Source organism: Myxine glutinosa, chromosome 1 (genome assembly GCF_964187855.1).
Source record: "Myxine glutinosa chromosome 1, kmMyxGlut1.1, whole genome shotgun sequence".
Classification (NCBI taxonomy): Eukaryota; Metazoa; Chordata; class Myxini; order Myxiniformes; family Myxinidae; genus Myxine; species Myxine glutinosa.
This window is the reverse complement of record NC_136261.1, coordinates 323,010,272-323,030,597: the sequence shown is the minus strand read 5'-3', so window position 1 is coordinate 323,030,597 and position 20,326 is coordinate 323,010,272. Positions and strand designations below refer to the sequence as shown.

Here is a 20,326-nt window from a genome sequence, read left to right as displayed (position 1 = left end):
TGTCACCAAACCAACGCATCCACCAAGTGTAGTCCTAACTCATCCATAACTTGTTTTAAATATCATGTTATATATCGCTTTTCACCCGATCTCACAATGGTGAAGAATCACTTTAAAAATTAAATAATTCTCGTATCTGAATCCATATTCAGATCTTCACCAAAGTCGAATCGATTAGTCCTTCTCATACACCCAACCGGTCCACCAAGCTTCGTCTGAATCCGTCCATAACTTTGAGATATCCTGCTATGTATAGGTTTTAGCCCGATCACTCAATGGTGAAGAATCACTTTTAAAAATTCTACTAGCGGGATCCGGATTTTCACCAACATCTCATCAATTCTTCCTTGTCAGATATGCTACCTTTCCGCTAAATTTCGCCCAAATCCGTCCACAACGTTTTGAGATATCCTGTTCACAGACAGACAAACAGACAGACAAACAGACAGACAAACACACAGACAAACAGACAGACAAACAGACAGACAAACAGACAGACAAACAGACAGACAAACAGACAGACAGACAAACAGACAGACAAACAGACAGACAGACAGACAGACAAACAGACAGACAAACAGACAGACAGACAGACAGGGGTGAAAACATAACCTCCATCCACCTTTGGTGGCGGAGGTAAAAAGACCTATTGAGGACATGTGTCATATCTGTGGGTAATATCCTATGTTGAATTTAAATTTCCCGTATTGAAGTCTCATTTTACTATTTCTGGGTGGCTACCTTTCTGAAATTAATCACTACTAGCAACGGTACCCGCCCTATGGGCGGGGCTTCAATTGGGAGGCCCAAATGAAAAGGCCAAATATCAGAAATTGAAGGCTTTTTTATTTTGAACGATTTATATAAACATCCGTTAAATCATATCACACGCAAATCATCAAAATCTAAATAGTATTTGTAGTATTTCAATAAAAGCCACATCACTGTTCATATCGGTAAATATTATTCCATCGTGTTTGGAAAAACTGGAAAATTGGAAAAATTGGAAATTGGGAAAAATTGGAAAATTGGGAAAACAATATAGACTATTTTACTCCAAGGGGTCCCAGGATTACCCACCCAAAATATCGTTGCGATCGGTTCAGCCGTTTTTGCGGTACCTGGGAACGGACGGACAGACAGACAGACAGACAGACAGACAAACAGACAGACAGGGGTGAAAACATAACCTCCATCCACCTTTGGTGACGGAGGTAAAAAGACCTATTGAGGACATGCGTCATATCTGTGGGTAATATCCTATGTTGAATTTCAATTTCCCGTACTGAAGTCTCATTTTACTATTTCTTGATGGCTACCTTTCTGAAATTAATCACTACTAGCAACGGTACCCGCCCTATGGGTGGGGCTTCAATTGGGAGGCCCAAATGAAATGGCAAAATATCAGAAATTGATGGCTTTTTTTATTTGAAACGATTCATATAAACATCCGTTAAATCATATCACATGCAAATCATCAAAATCTAAACAGTATTTGTAGAATTTCAATAAAAGCCACATCACTGTTCATATCGGTAAATATTATTCCATCGTTTGGAAAAACTGGAAAATTGGAAAAATTGGAAAAATTGGAAAAAAAAAATTAAATTGTGAAAACAATAAAGACTATTTTACTCCAGGGAGTCCCAGGATTACCCACCCAAAATTTCGTTGCGATCGGTTCAGCCGTTTTTGCGATACCTGGGAACAGACGGACAGACAGACAGACAGACAGACAGACATTTGGTGAATTATAGTAAGATGATGTGAGGAACATTTATGGAAAATTTGGCACTTTTGTCCAACCGGTAACGGTATTTCCCAAATATTTCATTAAGCCACCTTACTGCTATGAGTAGCTTGAATGTAATCATCAGGATTAATGTTATATCTCGACAGTAATGGCAATTATATTATTAACTATCAACGTTATGCAAAAGACCGAAATATAATCATTAATTAAACGGTTAATAGCAATAGTCACTTTCTGAATAAATTCTGCAGTTTGCCTTTTTCCCCATCACGAGGCTGGCGAAGGCAAATACTCACAACATTAGAATTGCCATGTTCATAATGGATAAGGGACGGAGTTTAAAGTCCTACTTAGGTCAAAGTGTAACTCGTCTTTGCTAAGCACATTGTCAGTATGGGGGCTCGAAATCTCCAAAAAAACTAATCCTAAACCTAAGTTTATAACGAATGTGTCTGTGATGCCTCAGAGGACCACACTCACATCATCAATGAGTAAATAGTGGTGGTGAAAGGTGTTTCTGTTCTTTTATTTCACCAGAATGTTGTTTTATTTCTGGTAATGATGCTGTTGGGATACATTTTAAAAAGTGTGGATTCCTTCCCGAAAGCTTTGCAAAGTTTCGAAATTGATCGGAAATCATTAACCACAAAGTCAACTTTGTGGTCACAAACAAGGCTTTGTTTTGTTTATGTGCATTATCATTGGAATATGAGTCCCTGTAAGACCCAGTGGTCTTATTAAACAACATTTCCTTTATATTTCTGGTATAATTCTGTGTAATGTCACATTTAATCATCACGATTCAAAATTGAAAACTTATACAATATCTTCTAACAAAGGGGAGAGGGAACCTAGCTTGTGCATGATACTTATTGCTACTAATCGTTTTATTGTTAGGACTTTAGTATTTCATGGAAAGATAATACGGTACTATTGAATTATTTGCAAATTTAGACTGGTCATTCCTTTTTCGCCGCGTCGCAAGACGCTGGTCATAGAGTGCCCTCTGCTGTTGTTCTTCTTCTTCTTCTTCTTCTTGTTCTTCTTGTTGTTCTTGCAGAGAAGACAAAATCTCAAAGCTCCACCCATTCTGGGAACCTTGCTCCACCCATTGTGGGAGAGGCTTCATATAAACAAATATCCACCATTTTATTAACTCGCATAGCTTTGAGGCCTGTTTTGTAGGCCCGTGGTGTCTTCCTCTCTCACACAGTTTTCTTTCAAATCAAATTCGATATATCATTTCATTTTTCACAGTCGCTAACATAGTTTTAGACTCGGTTGAAAAAAAACGGGAAGAAAATCCGATGAAAGTTGCCCTTTATAGAACGAAATGAATTCTCAAAGGCCTGTAACTTCAAGTCCATTGAGATATATTTTGTTTAAATCGCGGCATGGTCAGTCATACACCGCCCGAAATAACAGACGGGAAAATGCCGAGATATATTTAAAATTCGTCCATTTGATGACAATCGTCACGATGAAATATTTAATTTATACGTCGTCACAATAAAGAGAGAGGAGCATAGCTTCGTTCACGTGTCGCCACATACGGGAAATTGCCGAGATATATATTTTTTTACATCGCGGCATGGTCAGTCATACACCGCCTGAAATAACAGACGGGAAATTCCCGAGATATATATTTTTTAAATCGCGGCATGGTCAGTCATACACCGCCTGAAATAACAGATGGGAAAATGCCGAGATATATTAAAAATTCGTCCATTTGATGACAATCGTCACGATTAAATATTTAATTTATACGTCGTCACAATAATGTGGAGAGAGGAGCATAGCTTCGTTCACGTGTCGCCACATACGGGAAATTGCCGAGATATATATATTTTTTTCTTGTAAAGTAAGCTCAGCCAACACCTCCGGAGTGCTTACGGAAGGATTTGCTGTGTATGTTCTTACTATCCCGTTTGATCAACTTCCGACCATAATGTAAACCAATGGTATATGAAAGAAGTGAAATGATTCTTGTAGATCAAAAATAGAGCCATTTCCTGGACTTCTACTATTAACTTGCAATTGGTCACTGGCTTTGACACAAATATACATTTTATTTCGGACCCCAGGTATCAAAAAGCTACATATAGATCCGAACAAACAGGAGCACTTCGCTGCCATTAGATCATTAAAATTCCATTATATGTGGTAATAAATGTGAATTGTTGCTCCTGGCTTGCTCGACCACAGAAGACGCCATTTGCATTTTCCCCCCTCCATCCTTACCCCATTTAGAATCCCCATGCGGGCACCGGCAACTTGCTAGCATTCATTAATGTTGACATGTGAAGAGAATCTTGTTAACCTTCTTGATATTCTTTTAAATATACATATATATATATATGTTTTCCCCCAGCTCTCCCAGGTTAGAGTGGAGGAAACGCCATATTTTATGCATCGTCTCGCCGAGTCTCTCAATGACTTTGCTTTTGATTTGTACCGCTCCGTCGTCAAGGATATCCCAGGGACAAACGTGTTCATGTCTCCATTGACCACCAGCATACTCATCTCAATGCTACATATGGGTAACCTGCAATGGCTATTAACCATGGGGCCAGCTTGGGTTGGGCAGGAATGGGTACTGGGACCTTTGTTTCTGTTTCCCAAGTTTTTGTAAAAGTATAATTACGAAATGTCATAATCCCTCCACCCCTCTTCCATTTCCCTAAATTCTACAGTGGTATTCTTTACCATAATGCTAGCTGCTTGCTTGGATTGTGTCACTCTTTTTCCTAACACACAAATTAGGTCCCTGCTCCCCTCCCATATACCCTAAGCATTCGTTACTAGGTATCAAAATGTTGCATCATGTCCACTTTCCATGAAAACAACAATATGTAAAAAAAAAAGTAGATGAGACAATTATCCAGATTGTAAATGTCATTGTGATGAGAAAGGTGCATGGCCAATCATTGCGTTTTCATTATTTAAAGTATTAATAAGCATGAATATGTGGAACAATTTCATTTTTTTTGCCAATAATATTAAATAAGTGCCATAAATATAAGGGGGAGTCTCAGAAATATAAAATAGGGAAGGTTGGCCGCCATCTTGCCTCACAACAGCTCAGTGTGACACAAGTCGAATGCACCACATCAGAGCGCAATCCACTTGAGTGAGGTATCATGCAGGAGTGGAGGATGTAAATAAACAGGTATGAAAGTACTAAAGGATGATAAACATCCGGGGCCAGATAATATGCATCCAAGAGTATTGAGGGAGGTAGCCCTGCAGATAATCCTGATCATAAGAAATACCTTTAACAGGTCATTGGAGTCAGGACAGGTACCGGAGAATTATAGTCGTGGCCAAAAATATTGGCACCCTTACACTTTTTTCAAATAACTCACAATTTTCTCTAAAAATCAGTTGAAATTGACAAAAGTTGGTCTCCACAATTCTTTATTTCACTGTTAATATTACAGAACCTTTGTTTTTGATGCAGAACTTAATATATCCTTTTAAATGAAAAAATAACAAGAAATGGCATTGACAAAATTATTGACACCCTCGACTTAATATTTGGTAGCACGGCTTTTGGACAAAATAACTGCAGTCAAGCGCTTCCTATAGCCATGAATGAGCTTCCTGCACCTCTCTACTGGTAGTGTGGCCCACTCTTCTTGTGCAAACTGCTCCAGTTCTCCCAGATTTGAAGGGTGCCTTCTCCCAACTGCTGTTTTCAGATCTCTCCACAGGTATTCAATGGGATTTAGATCTGGACTTCTGGATCATCAATGACTGGATCTGGATCATCAATGGATGGCCACTTCAGAACAGTCCAGCGTTTTGTCTTGAACCATTCCTGGGTGCTTTTTGAAGTATGTTTGGGGTCATTGTGTTGCTGCAAGACCCATGACCTTCGACGGAGACCCAGCTTTCTGACACTGGGTTGAAAATTTCACTCCAAAATGCCTTGGTAATCTCCTGATTTCATGATGCCATGTGCACATTCAAGGTACCCAGTGCCAGAGGCAGCACAGCAACCCCAAAACATCACTGAACCACCTCCATGTTTGACTGTAGGGAAGGTGTTCTTTTCTTTGAAGGCTTCATTTTGTTTTATGTAAACATAGAGATGATGTGCTTCACCAAAAAGCTCTAATTTGGTATTATCTGTCCATAGGACATTCTCCTAGAAGGATTTTCGCTTGTTCAGCAGAGTTTTGGCAAACTCCAGTCAGGCTTTCTTATGTCTCTCTCTCAGCAGTGGGGTCCTCCTGGGTCTCCTACCATAGAACCCCCTTTCATTGAGTTGGCGACGGATGGTATGAGTTGAAACTGTCGTACCCTGTGTCTGAAGGTCAGCTTGACTCTGTTTGGCAGTTGATTGAGGTGCTTTCTCCACCATTCGAACAATCATTCGCTGCAATCTTCGATCTAGTTTTCTCTTGCGGCCACGTCCAGGGATGTTGGCTACAGTGCCATGGGCCTTAAATTTCCTGATAACATTGCGTACGGTGGACACAGGAACATCATGGTCTGAGATGGACCTGTAGCCTTGAGATTGTCCATGCTTGGCTACAATCTTGTGTCTGTCCTTCTCAGACAATTCTTTGGATTTCTTTCTTTTCTCCATGTGCATTGTGGTACACACAGTGACACAAAACAGCAGAATGACTCCTTTTCTCTATTCAAACTGGTTGAACGAGTGATTTTTATATTGCACGTACCTGAAACTCACCACAGGTGAGTTCAATTCCAAAGTAAAGGAGAATCACCTGCTTGACATCTAATTATTTCTCACAACTTCTAAAAGGTGCCAATAATATTGTCCGGGCCATTTTAGGATTTCTGTGTGGAATAAGCTCAGATTTTGTATTTTTTTCAGCTTTTCTGTTTTGTTCCACTGAAAACCAAAGAAATATGTGGATACAAAAGGATTTTTTAATTTCTACAACTTTTTGGAAGAAATGGTGAATTATTTCAAAAAAGTGCAAGGGTGCCAATATTTTTGGCCACGACTGTAGAATAACAAATGTAACACTGTTATTTAAGAAAGGATTCAGAGAACAATTGGGGAACTAGGGACCTGATTGCTTGACTTCAGTTACAAGTCCCCACTTTTTAAGTATAATATTCCTGTCTCCACATTTTCCAGTGCAGTGAGGTGTTTTGAATTACACATTTGAATAGGGATAATAACATACCCCCCTAGCTTTTTTTATTCATAACTAGCAAAAGCAGCTGGCGTTGGTGGGCAACGCAGAGTCGCTTCATGACGGGAATATTAAGAGAGGGAGAGAGAGGAGGTGTGGAGGGAGAAGAGGGAGGAGGGGAGGGAGGGGAGATAGGAGAAGAAGAAGGGGGAAGGAGGAGGTGATGGGAAGAACAGGAGAACAGGGAGAAGGACTGAGCTAGCCCAGCTCAGTTGGCAGAGCACTGGTACGGTTCACCAGAGGGCCTGGGTTCGATTCCCGGTATGGGGGTGTAATTTTCCCCCATAAGTCGATTGAGAATACCAATAGGTCAATTGGACCAGTAGAACAACAGTTCCAGATATGGAACCAGTTAATCAACTGTCATAAATGTCCTGCCATTTTGCAACTCACTTGTACAACTTCATTCATTTCACATCAGCTGTTAAACTGAGCTTTTAACAAATATTTATTAATAGGAGGCTGTGCCTGATAATTAAGCGAAGAAAAAAGATAGAAAGAAAGAAAAAAAATAGAAGACAAAATGTCAGAGCACAGTGTGTATATCCTGGAAAATCCTGGAAATCCATCCTGGAACTTTAGGGACAGACAGTGAGTGTGGAAAGGTGCAAACAACTTCACTTATAACAATATGGACCAATTGTCTCCAATGATGGGCTTAAATGCTCTTAAACAACAGATGGATGTATTTTGAATTGTTTCTGGAGAATATTCTGAAGAGATCATTCACACATCTAGTGGTAAGCCTGATTGGTGCAGTATTTGGAGAGCTTGAGAAGACCAATCAGCATATGTTGACAGCCAATCACTGATAAAACTAGAACGCCACTCAGTAGAGCGCATACTCCCGCCGTGGGTCAAGTTGGAATAGTACGATTTCACAAAAGATTGAGGGAGTAGTTCAGTGACAACACAAGACAGACACTGCACAGATATATATATATATATATTTAGAATATATAGAAGATAATGTTAAAAAAAAAAAAAACAAGGCAATTTCACTTACATTTTCGGATTCAGCGTTCAATTCTATATAAGTGAGTGTATTTTGAGGCATGTGTGACCTCAAATAAAATTGTAAGCCAGGAAAACGTTCGTTTCATTCCTGAGGGATACAACATGTAAAACTGGCCCAAACGTGAAAACAAAACTCGCTCATTTTAAGTCGTACAAGCTAATGCGACCACTCGTTCTTCTGGGAAGAATCCCGTGCACATGCTTGTCACACTTATAACTCACCTAAGTCTTTATAAGTTCATCAAATACTGACACCGCGAATGACATTCGCTAAGGTAAATGTTGATATCTCTTCTGAGGTAAAAAAGAAAAAGAAAAAAAAGAGGTTTTAAAGCATTATACGTATCAAACGATACATTTTATGAAACGGGGAAACCTAATACACACTTTGGTGGTTTCAAAATGACAGAATATGTCTTTATTAGAATAGAAAAAAAGAACCTTGAAAAAAAAGAAGAAGATATATATTCCTGTGGCGGACACGATGGCTCGCTGGCGCGGTGACATCATTCCGCGCACCAGGGTGTCGGCCACGCCCGGGGGGTAGGCGTGGCCTCGGGATATACACGGGCGCACAGCCCCGAGCACCTCAGTGCTATAGTTGAGCTTTGTAATAAAGACTCTTTTTTGGTTACCTGCGTTGTTGCTTCTCTTCTTGGCAAACAAGTCGTGCGCATAGCACCGCACTTCACTGGTGACCTCGACGCTGGTTCAGCCGCCGCTGACCAACAGAACGCGCCATGGCCAACAACGCGGTAGCGGTGAAGCTCCCTGAGTTTTGTGAAGCTCAGGCCGAAGTATGGTTCACGCAGGCCAAGGCACAGTTCCGACTTCGAGGCGTAACGGCGGATGAGACACGGTATTACCACGTCATCGCCGCCCTCGGGCCCGGCACAGCTGCCCGAGTCGTGTCCGTCCTGCGGAACCCACCGGCCGACCACAGGTACGAGGCGCTCAAGCGTCTCCTCATCGCCACGTTCGGCCTCACGGAGTGCGAGCGGGCCGACCGCCTCCTGGACCTTCCCGAACTCGGCGACACACGACCATCAGTCCAGATGGACGACATGCTTTCGCTACTGGGTGACAAAGCCCCGGATTTTTTATTCCGGGCGCTCTTTCTACGCCAGCTGCCGGCACAGGTACGCCACGCGTTGGCCGGTTCCAAAATAAAGGAACCCCGCGCGCTGGCCGTCGAGGCCGACAAGTTTTTCGCGGCTTGTGAGACGCGGGCAAGCTTCGGTGCGGCCGTCGCGGATCCCGAGGCTGATGCGCATGCACACCTTGTGGTTCCCGAGGCTGATGCCGATGCACACCGCGTGACCGCCGCCACGCCCTGCCCACCACCACCGCGAAAACCGCGGCCTCCGCTTCCGCCGCAAACCTGGTGCCGTTTCCACACCAGGTTTGGCCACAAGGCCAGGAATTGTTGCCCGCCGTGCTCGTTTGGCAAGTCGGGAAACTACCAAGCCAGCGCTCGGTAGCGGCCCTGAGCGTCGGCCATTCCGGCAGCCTCCTTTTTGTCACGGACACCTTGTCCGGGTGTCGCTTCCTCTGCGACACAGGCGCACAGGGGAGCGTTATCCCTGCCTCCACGTCCGACAAGCGAACCGCAGGCCGGGGCCCCGCGTTGCTTGCCGCCAACGGTACACCCATACGCACATTCGGGAAGCGCTGCCTCTCCCTGCGGTTCGGAGGGCAACGCTTTCAATGGACGTTCGTAACCGCCAGCGTGCCCATGGCATTGCTCGGTGCGGATTTCCTATGTGCAAATGGGCTGTTGGTGGACGTGAAGAACAGACGCCTCGTCCAGGTCGAATCGTTCAGCTCGCTTGCTTGCACACTGAGCAGTTCGTTGGGCAGCTCCCTGAGCGGCTCACCGAGCGGCTCGCCAAGCGGCCTGCTGAGCGGTTCGATCCCGGCGAGGTTGGTCTGTACACTTCCAGCAGCGGACGAGTTCACCCGCCTCCTCGCCAGCTTCCCGGCCCTCACGCGGCCCACCTTCTCGGCGGTGGCCGTCAAGCACGGGGTGGAACATCACATCCCCACCGTCTGGCCACCGGTCTACGCCCGGGCACGCCGCCTCGAGCCGACGAAGCTCGCGGTGGTAAAGGCGGAGTTCGCTACGCTGGAGCGGCTGGGCATCGTACGGCGCTCCAAGAGCGCTTGGGCGTCGCCACTGCACATCGTGCCGAAGCCCGGCGGGGGATGGCGGCCGTGCGGGGACTACCGCCGCCTCAACGATGCCACCACCCCCGACCGCTACCCGGTCCCTCACATTCAGGAATTTTCCGCCCGGTTGGCGAAAATGTCCTTCTTTTCTAAGGTGGACCTCATCCACGGGTACCACCAGGTCCCCGTCAGGCCGGAGGACATACCGAAGACGGCCGTCATTACACCATTCGGCCTCTTTGAGTTTCTTCGGATGCCCTTCGGTTTGAAGAATGCGGCTCAGGCGTTCCAACGATTGATGGACAGCATCTTGCGTGACTTGGATTGCGTTTACGTCTACCTGGACGACATCCTCGTCGCAAGCGCGTCCCGCGAAGAGCACCTCCGCCACCTCCGCACGCTCTTCGAATGCCTGGGCCAGCATGGCCTGATCGTAAACCCCGCCAAGTGCCGGTTCGGCATCGCCAAAATCGACTTTTTGGGGCACCGCGTCACCAGGCACGGGGCCACCCCCTTGCCGGCAAAGATGGAGGCGGTCAAGGAGATTCCGCGCCCCCGCACAATCAGGGGGCTCCAGGAGTTTCTGGGCATGGTGAACTTTTACCACCGTTTCCTGCCCCGCGTCGCCCAGCTCCTGCGCCCCCTGCACGAGGCCCTCCGGGGGAAGCCGGGCAAAGGTGACGTTGTTTGGACCGAGCAGATGGACGCGGCGTTCGCGGGCGCGAAGCTCGCCTTGGATAACGCCAGCATGCTCGCGCACCCGGCGCTCGATGCACAGATCGCCCTCACCACCGATGCGTCGGACTACGCAGTGGGCGCGGTGCACGAGCAATGGGTGCGTGGTGCTTGGCAACCGCTGGCGTTTTTCAGCCGGCAGCTTCGCCCGCACGAACGCCGGTTCAGCACCTTTGACCGCGAGTTGCTCGGGCTCCACCTGGCGGTCCGGCACTTCCGCCATCTGTTCGAGGGCCGTTCGTTCACGCCTTCATCGACCACAAGCCCCTGGTCTTCGCGATGGCCAAGGTCACAGAGCCATGGTCGGCCCGGCAGCAGCGTCACCTCTCGGCCGTGTCCGAGTACACGACGGACATCCGGCACGTCGCGGGAAAGGACAACCCGGTGGCGGATTGCCTTTCCCGGTCCGTCGCCCATGTGGTCCACCTCGGGATCGACTATGCCCGGATGGCGGCGGACCAGACCGCCGACCCCGACGTCCAGGCATTGCGGACCGCCGTCATGGGCCTCCACGTCACCGAGGTTCCGTTCGACGGTGCGGGCACGGCCCTCTTGTGCGACGTCTCTCTCGGGCGGCCTCGCCCCATCGTGCCCGCGGGCTGGCAGCGCCGGGTTTTTGACGCCATCCACGGCCTGTCCCACCCGGGCACAAAGGCCTCCCAGAGGTTGGTCGCCGACAAGTTCGTCTGGCATGGCCTCCGGAAGGCCGTCCGCGATTGGACCAGGATGTGCCTCGCGTGCCAGCGCGCAAAGGTGCACCGCCACACCCAGGCCCCGTTGGCCCCGTTCACGGTGCCCGAACGTCGGTTCGTCCACGTTCACGTGGACTTGGTGGGACCTCTGCCCCCTCGCGGGGTTTCACCCACGTCCTCACCATGGTGGACCGCACCACCCAGTGGCCGGAGGTCGTGCCTTTGGCGGCAACAACGGCGGCGGACGTCGCGCAGGCGTTCATCGCCACCTAGGTTGCCCGGTTCGGCGCTCCCTCGGACATCTCGTCCGACCGCGGCCCCCAGTTGACCTCGGAGCTCTGGGGGGCGGTCGCGCGGGGGCTCGGCGTCCAGCTGCACCGCACCACGGCCTACCACCCCCAAGCCAACGGCCTGTGCGAGCGCTTCCACCGCTCCTTGAAGGCCGCGCTCCGGGCCACCCTGCACGACGGCAGCTGGGTCGACAGGCTCCCCTGGGTCCTGCTGGGCCTCCGGATGGCGCCCAAGGACGACCTGCGCGCATCCGTGGTGGAGTTGGTCTTCGGACAACCGCTGCGGGTGCCGGGCGATTTCCTCCCCGACTCCACGGCACCATGTTTCGCGGCGCAGCAGCGCTCCGCACTGCAGGAGACCACCCGGAGGTTCGCTCCGGTGCCGACGGCGCACCACGGGTGCCCGCCAACGCACGTCGCCCCGGAGCTTCGCACGGCGGAGTACATGTTCTTCCGCCACGACGCCAACCGGACACCGCTGCGGCCCCCGTACGACGGGCCCTTCCGCGTGCTGGAGACCGGGGCGAAACACCTGACCCTCGACATCGGCGGTACTCCTGACCGCGTTTCCGTGGACCGCCTCAAGACGGCCCATCTTGACGTGGACCACCCCCCGCCAGTGGCTCGGCCCCCGCGTTGGGGCCGCCCCCCGGTGGGCGGACCTCCGGCACCGCCCGGCCCCGCCGGCACGCCCCCCCCCCCCCCCGGTCCTGCACCCATCCCAGGTGCCGCCGGAGGCATCCCAGATGACATCCCGGCATCCCAAATGCCGCCAGCCGCCAAAGGGCGCTTTGGCCGGGTCATCCGTTTGCCCCGCAAATTGACCCTTCAGGTGCGCGGGAATTCTGGGGGGGGGGGGGGGGGCGCGTGTGGCGGACACGATGGCTCGCTGGTGCGGTAACATCATTCCGCGCACCAAGAGGGTGTCGGCCACGCCCGAGGGGTAGGCGTGGCCTCGGGATATACACAGGGCGCGCAGCCCCGAGCACCTCAGTGCTATAGTTGAGCTTTGTAATAAAGACTCTTTTTTGGTTACCTGCGTTGTTGCTTCTCTTCTTGGCAAACAAGTCGTGCGCATAGCACCGCACTTCAGTGCAGTATTTGGAGAGCTTGAGAAGACCAATCAGCATATGTTGACAGCCAATCACTGATGAAACTAGAACGCCACTCAGTAGAGCGCATACTCCCGCCGTGGGTCAAGTTGGAATAGTACGATTTCACAAAAGTTTGAGGGAGTAGTTCAGTGACAACACAACACAAGACAGACACTGCACAGATATATATATATATATATATATATATATATATATATATATATATATATATATTTAGAATATACAGAAGATAATGTTAAATAAAAAAGAACAAGGCAATTTCACTTACATTGTCGGATTCAGCGTTCAATTCCATATAGGTGAGTGTATTTTGAGGCATGTGTGACTTCAAATAAAATTGTAAGCCAGGAAAACGTTCGTTTCATTCCTGAGGGATACAACATGTAAAACTGGCCCAAACGTGAAAACAAAATTCGCTCATTTTAGGTCGTACAAACTAATGCGACCACTCATTCTTCTGGGAAGAATCCCGTGCACATGCTTGTCACACTTATAAGTCACCTAAGTCTTCATAAGTTCATCAAATACTGACACCGCGAATGACATTCGCTGAGGTAAATGTTGATATCTCTTCTGAGGTAAAAAAAGAAAAAGAAAAAAAAAGAGGTTTTAAAGCATTATACGTATCAAGCGATACATTTTATGAAACGGGGAAACCTAATACACACTTTGGTGGTTTCAAAATGACAGAATATGTCTTTATTAGAATAGAAAAAAAGAACCTTGAATATGACTCTGCTAACAAAATACACCGCTCGAATGCATAACCACGAGTTTAAACTACATTTACAACAAATATGAAAACTATTTTCAAAACACAATGTTAAATATAGAATATATAGAAGGTAATGTTAAAAAAAAAATGAGCCCTATCTTCCAATGGTAAACAATCCTTCAAAAAATTCCTGGATCCGGAATAATATCCTGAGCTTCACCAAAAACTAATCAATTCTTCCTTATCCCAAGGGCAATCATCCCACCAATTTTCATCAAAATCCGTTCAGAACTTTTCCAGATATCTTGTTCACAAACACACGAACACACACACGCACAGACACACACACCGACACGAACGAATGCATTACTCCCTGGAGGGAGTAACAAAAGGCATTATCCATTCAATCAACTTGTAGTATGATAATGAGTACATTAAAGCGCGGCGTTACGCGCGCTGCTTGCGAGCAAGGAGGAAGCGGCCAAGCGTTAACTTACAAGCGTCTTTATTTGAGGAGCTCACTGTAACACTAGCGCGCTCCGGGCTGCGCGCCCCGTGTATATCCTCAGGCCACGCCTACCCCTTGGGCGTGGCCGCCGCCCACTTGGTGCGCGGAATGATGTCACCACGCCAGTGGGCTTTCGTGTCCGCCACACACGCCCCCCCAGAATTCCCGGGCACCTGGAGGGCCAGTTTGCGGGGCAAACGGATGACCCGGCCGAAGCGCCCCCTGGCGATCGGCGGCGTCCGGGGTGCAGGGATGCCAGGTGGGATGCCCCTGGCTGCCCCTGGGATGGGTGCAGGACCGGGGGGCGGTGTGGCGGCGGGGCTGGGCGGTGCCGGGGGTCCGCCCGCAGGGGGGCGGCCCCGACGCGGGGGTCGGGCCACTGGCGGTGGATGGTCCACGTCCAGGTGGGCCGGCTTGAGGCGGTCTACAGAAACGCGGTCAGGAGTATCGCCGATGTCCAGGGTGAAGTGCTTCGCCCCGGTCTCCAGCACGCGGAAAGGCCCGTCGTACGGGGGCTGCAGTGGTGTCCGGTGGGCATCGTGGCGGACGAAGACGTACTCCGCCATGCGAAGCTCCGGGGCGACGTGCGTCGGTGGGTGCCCGTGGCATGCCGTTGGCACAGGGGCGAACCTCTGGGCGGTCTCTTGCAGAGCGGAGCGCTGCTGTGCCGCGGACCATGGTGCCGTGGAGTCGGGGAGGAACTCGCCCGGCACCCGCAGCGGTTGCCCGAAGACCAACTCCGCCGCGGATGCGCGCAGGTCCTTCTTGGGCGCCGTCCGGAGGCCCAGCAGGACCCAGGGGAGCCTGTCGACCCAGCCGCCGTCGCGGAGGGTGGCCCGGAGCGTGGCCTTCAATGACCAGTGAAATCGCTCACACAGGCCGTTAGCCTGGGGGTGGTAGGCCGTGGTTCGGTGCAACCGGACCCCGAGCCCCTGCGCGACCGCCCCCCAGAGCTCCGAGGTGAACTGGGGGCCGCGGTCGGACGAGATGTCTGAGGGGGCGCCGAACTGGGCGACCCAGGTGGCGATGAAAGCCTGCGTGACGTCCGCCGCCGTCGTCGACGCCAAGGGCACGGCCTCCGGCCACCGGGTGGTGCGGTCCACAATGGTGAGGACGTGGGTGAAACCCCACGAGGGGGGCAGAGGTCCCACCAGGTCCACGTGGACGTGGTCAAACTGGCGTGCCGGCACCGTGACCGGGGCCAACGGGGCCTGGGTGTGCCGGTGCACCTTGGCGCGCTGGCACGCGAGGCACGTCCTGGCCCAGCCGCGGACGGCCTTCCGGAGGCCATGCCAGACGAACTTGTCGGCGATCAACCTTTGGGAGGCCCTCGCGCCCGGGTGGGACAGGCCGTGGATGGCGTCAAACACCTGGCGCTGCCAGCCTGCGGGCACGATGGGGCGAGGCCGCCCGAGGGAGACGTCGCACAAGAGGGCCGTGCCCGCGCCGTCGAACGGCACCTCGGTGATGCGGAGGCCCGTGACGGCGGTCCGCAAGGCCTGGACGTCGGGGTCAGCGGCCTGGTCCGCTGCCATCCGGGCATAGTCGATGCCGAGGTGGACTGCGTGGGCGACGGCCTGGGAAAGGCAATCCGCCACCGGGTTGTCCTTCCCCGCGACGTGCCAGATGTCCGTCCTGTACTCGGACACGGCCGAGAGGTGACGCTGCTGCCGGGCCGACCACGGCTCGGTGACCTTGCCCATCGCGAAGATCAGCGGCTTGTGGTCGACGAAGGCCGCGAACGCACGGCCCTCGAGCAGATGGCGGAAGTGTCGGACCGCCAAGTGAAGCCCGAGCAACTCGCGGTCGAAGGTACTGTAATGGCGTTCGGGCGGGCAAAGCTGCCGGCTAAAGAACGCCAGCGGTTGCCAAGCTCCACGCACCCATTGCTCGTGCACCGCGCTCACCGCGTAGTCCGAGGCGTCGGTGGTGAGGGCGATCGGTGCATCGGGCGCCGGGTGCGCGAGCATGGTGGCGTTAGCCAAGGCGAGCTTCGCGCCCGTGAACGCCGTGTCCATCTGCTCGGTCCAGGTAACGTCACCTTTGCCCGGCTTACCTCGGAGAGCTTCGTGCAGGGGGCGCAGGAGCTGGGCGATACGGGGCAGGAACCGATGGTAATAGTTCACCATGCCCAGGAACTCCTGCAGCCCTCTGATCGTGCGGGGGCGCGGAAACCCCTTCACCGCCTCCACCTTGGCCGGCAGGGGGACGGCTCCGTGCCTGGTGACACGGTGCCCCAGAAAATCGATTACGGCGACGCCGAACCGGCACTTTGCGGGGTTCACAATCAGGCCATGCTGGCCCAGGCGTTCAAAGAGCGTGCGGAGGTGGTGTAGGTGCTCTTCGCGGGACGCGCTGGCGACGAGGATATCGTCCAGGTAGACGTAGACAAAATCCAAGTTGCGCAGGACGCTGTCCATCAGTCGCTGGAACGCCTGAGCCGCATTCTTCAGACCGAAGGGCATCCGCAGGAACTCGAAGAGTCCGGATGGCGTGATGACCGCCATCTTCGGGATGTCCTCCGGCCTGACGGGGACCTGATGGTAGCCGCGTATGAGGTCCACCTTCGAGAAGAAGGACATGCCCGCCAAACGGGCAGAAAAGTCCTGAATGTGGGGGACGGGGTAGCGGTCGGGAGTGGTGGCGTCATTGAGACGGCGATAGTCCCCGCACCGTCGCCATCCCCCGCCGGGCTTCGGCACGATGTGCAGCGGCGACGCCCAAGCACTCTCCGAGCGCCGAACGATGCCGAGTCGCTCCAGGGTAGCGAACGCTGCTTTTGCCACCGCCAGCTTCGTCGGCTCGAGGCAGCGTGCCCGGGCGTAGACCGGTGGCCCGACGGTGGGGATGTGATGGGCCACCCCGTGCTTGATGGCTCCCGCCGAGAAGGTGGGCCACGTGAGGGCCGGGAAGCCGGCGAGGAGGCGGGTGAATTCGTTCGCTGCCGGAAGCGTACAGATCAACGTGGCCGGAACCGAACTGTTCGGCAAGCCGCTTGGCAAGCCGCTCGGCGAGCCGCTCGTTGAGCTGCTCGACGAGCTGAGCAGCGCACAAGCGAGCGAGCTGAACGTCTCGGCCTGGACAAGACATCTGCGCTTTACGTCGACCAGGAGCCCATTAGCGCACAGGAAGTCCGCGCCAAGCAGTGCCATGGGCACGTCGGCGGTGACGAACGTCCATCGGAAAACCTGCCCTCCGAACCGCAGAGAGAGGCAGCGTTTTCCGTATGTACGGATAGGCGTCCCGTTCGCGGCAAGCAGCGCGGGGCCCCCGCCCGCGGCGTGCTTGTCCGACGTACCGGCAGGAATGACACTCACCTGCGCTCCTGTGTCGCACAGGTAACGGCGCCCGGATAAGGTGTTCGTTATGAACAGCAGGCTGTTCGAACGGCCGGCGCTCAACGCCACTATTGAGCGCCGGCCCGGGCGTTTGCCAACCTGTTGAAGGAGCATGGTGGATGACACTGCCGAGCCTCGTGGCCGAACTTGGCGTGGAACCAGCACCAGGTGGTGGAGCTGGAGGAGTGCGGCTGGCTCCGCCAGGCCGGTGGAGTTGGCGGTTTTCCCCGCGGTGGCGGTTTTCGCCGCGGTGGTGGGCGGGGCGTGGCGGCGGTGACGAGGTGCGTATCATCATGCTGCGTATGCTGTGTAAGCTGATGCTGTGGATCAGCATCATCAGCAGCATCAGCCTCGAGGTCCGTGACGGCCGCACTGGCTCTCGCCCGCGTGTCCGAAGCCACGAAGTACCTGTCCGCCTCGGCTGCCAATGCTCGGGGTTCCGTTAGCACGGTCCCGGCCAACGCGAGGCGAACCTGCGCTGGAAGTTGGCGACGGAAAAGCGCCCGGAATAGAGAACCGGGGGCTTCGTCGCCCAACAGTGACAGCATATGGTCCATTCGGACTGACGGGCGCATGTCGCCGAGCTCGGGGAGATCCAGGAGGCGGTCGGCCCGTGCGTCATCCGTGAGGCCGAACGTGGCTAGGAGTAGCCGCTTGAGTGCCTCGTACTTGTGGCCGTCCGGTGGGTGGCGAAGGACGGACACAACTCGAGCGGCCGTGCCGGGCCCGAGGGAGGCAACGACGTGGCAGTAGCGCGTGTCGTCGCCGGTGAGGCGCCGAAGCTGAAATTGGGCTTCGGCTTGGACGAACCAGACTTCGGCCTGGGCCTCCCAAAATTCGGGAAGTTTAATCGACATTGCGTTGTTGGCCCTGGCAATGGCGTCGTGTGTGGAAGGATCGCTCCGGCAGATCCAACGTCGGGGTCACCAGTAAAGCGCGGCGTTACGCGCGCTGCTTGCGAGCAAGGAGGAAGCGGACAAGCGGTAACTTATAAGCGTCTTTATTTGAGGAGCTCACTGTAACACTAGCGCGCTCCGGGCTGCGCGCCCCGTGTATATCCTCAGGCCACGCCCATCCCTCGGGCGTGGCCGCCGCCCACTTGGTGCGCGGAATGATGTCACCACGCCAGTGGGCTTTCGTGTCCGCCACAACATCTCTACATTTGGGGGGTAAATACACATTTTTAGAGGTGCTCCAAGTGTTTTGTTGTCTTTATAAAATAACGATGTATTTATGATGCCCTTGTGGCGGTTACCTTATGTGCAGGTAACCGCATGTGGCGGTTACCTTATGTGCAGGTAACCATTACCTTATTTGGGCATAATACACGCGCACGGGCCTGTTGGACTTTTGGTTGTGTGGACGTGACGCACGCGCGGTTGCCGGAGCCACGCCCTCCGAAGAGGGCTTTTGGCTTTATATAAGCGTGCCGACTTCCATTCGGGTTTAGTGTGCTGGATCTTGCTGTTTGAATAAACCAACTTCGAACCCTACAAATGGCCTCGTTCTCTCGCCTTCCGCGACTCCTAAACTTCTGTTTCAGAAGGTTGCGTGTTCAGATCACGTCGGGGTCACCAGTTTAGGAGTCGCGGAAGGCGAGAGAACGAGGCCATTCGTAGGGTTCGAAGTTGGTTTATTCAAACAGCAAGATCCAGCACACTAAACCCGAACGGAAGTCGGCACGCTTATATAAAGCCAAAAGCCCTCTTCGGAGGGCGTGGGTCCGGCAACCGTGCGTGCGTCACGTCCGCACACCACAAGTCCAACAGGCCCGTGCGCGTGTATTATGCCCAAATAAGGTAATGGTTACCTGCACATAAGGTAAACGCCACATGTGGTTACCTTATGTGCAGGTAACCGCATGTGGCGGTTACCTTATGTGCAGGTAACCGCCACACCCTTCTATTGCAAATGACCGATCTGTTTCCAACTTCCAATGAAGCTCTTGCATTGCAGGCTCAGGTGAACCTACCGAGTTGATTTTGGCTCGATGTTTGCATCTAATGTGGCTCAAAAACACAAAGGGGCAGGCCACCATCAAGGAACTTCTTGAACATATCCACTCCTTGAACAGCACAAGCATTGCGGCTCGTATTTTTATTAAGAAAGGTGAGAAGGCAGGTCTTTATCTTCATCATTATCTGCATATTTATATGTCAACATTTGTGGTCTTGTATGAAGGTAAATTCAATCAATCTCGGTTGTACAATATTGTGGCGGGCACAAGGGGCAATATTTCCGCGCACCAGTGGGTGGCGCGAGCGCCCAGGCGGGGATCGAAGGCACATGCCCCGCCCTTCGACCGATCGGCCACGCCCGGGGACTAGGCGTGGCCTCGGCACATATATGCGGGCTCTAAGCTCGAGCCCGCCCAGTGCTGCAGTACGAGCTTTGGAATAAAGACTCTTTGTTATACAAACGCGTTGTGGCCTACCTCTCTGGCAATCGAGTCGTGTGTGCGCAGCACCCACACTGGTGACCCCGATTGGTTCAGCCGTTGCTGACCACCGAACGCGCCGTGGCTACCAACGCCGTCGCAGTCAAACTCCCCGAGTTTTGGGAAGCGCACGCCGACATTTGGTTTTTGCAAGCCGAAGCTCAATTCCACCTCCGACGCATAACGGCGGACGAGACCCGGTACTACAACGTGGTCGCCGCCCTCGGGCCCGGCACTGCCGCCCGAGTCGTGCCCATCCTTCGGCGCCCGCCGGGCAACAACAAGTATGAGGTGCTCAAACGTCTCCTCATCGCCACGTTCGGCCTCACGGAGATCAAACGGGCCGACTGCCTCCTGGACCTTCCCGCCCTCGGCGACACATG

At 52.4% G+C, this 20,326-nt stretch overlaps 1 protein-coding gene across 3 annotated transcripts in view; it reads left to right on the top strand.

The window, feature by feature from the left end:
* LOC137411362 (pigment epithelium-derived factor) overlaps positions 1-20,326 on the top strand; it is a 67,948-nt gene that overhangs the window by 32,263 nt on the left and 15,359 nt on the right. For all 3 annotated transcript variants that reach the window (XM_078769704.1, XM_078769702.1, XM_078769703.1), the window contains exons 3-4: positions 4,125-4,293; positions 19,463-19,615. In XM_078769704.1, the coding sequence (XP_078625830.1) occupies positions 4,125-4,293; positions 19,463-19,615 (322 nt within the window). The remainder of the gene's footprint in view (positions 1-4,124; positions 4,294-19,462; positions 19,616-20,326) is intronic.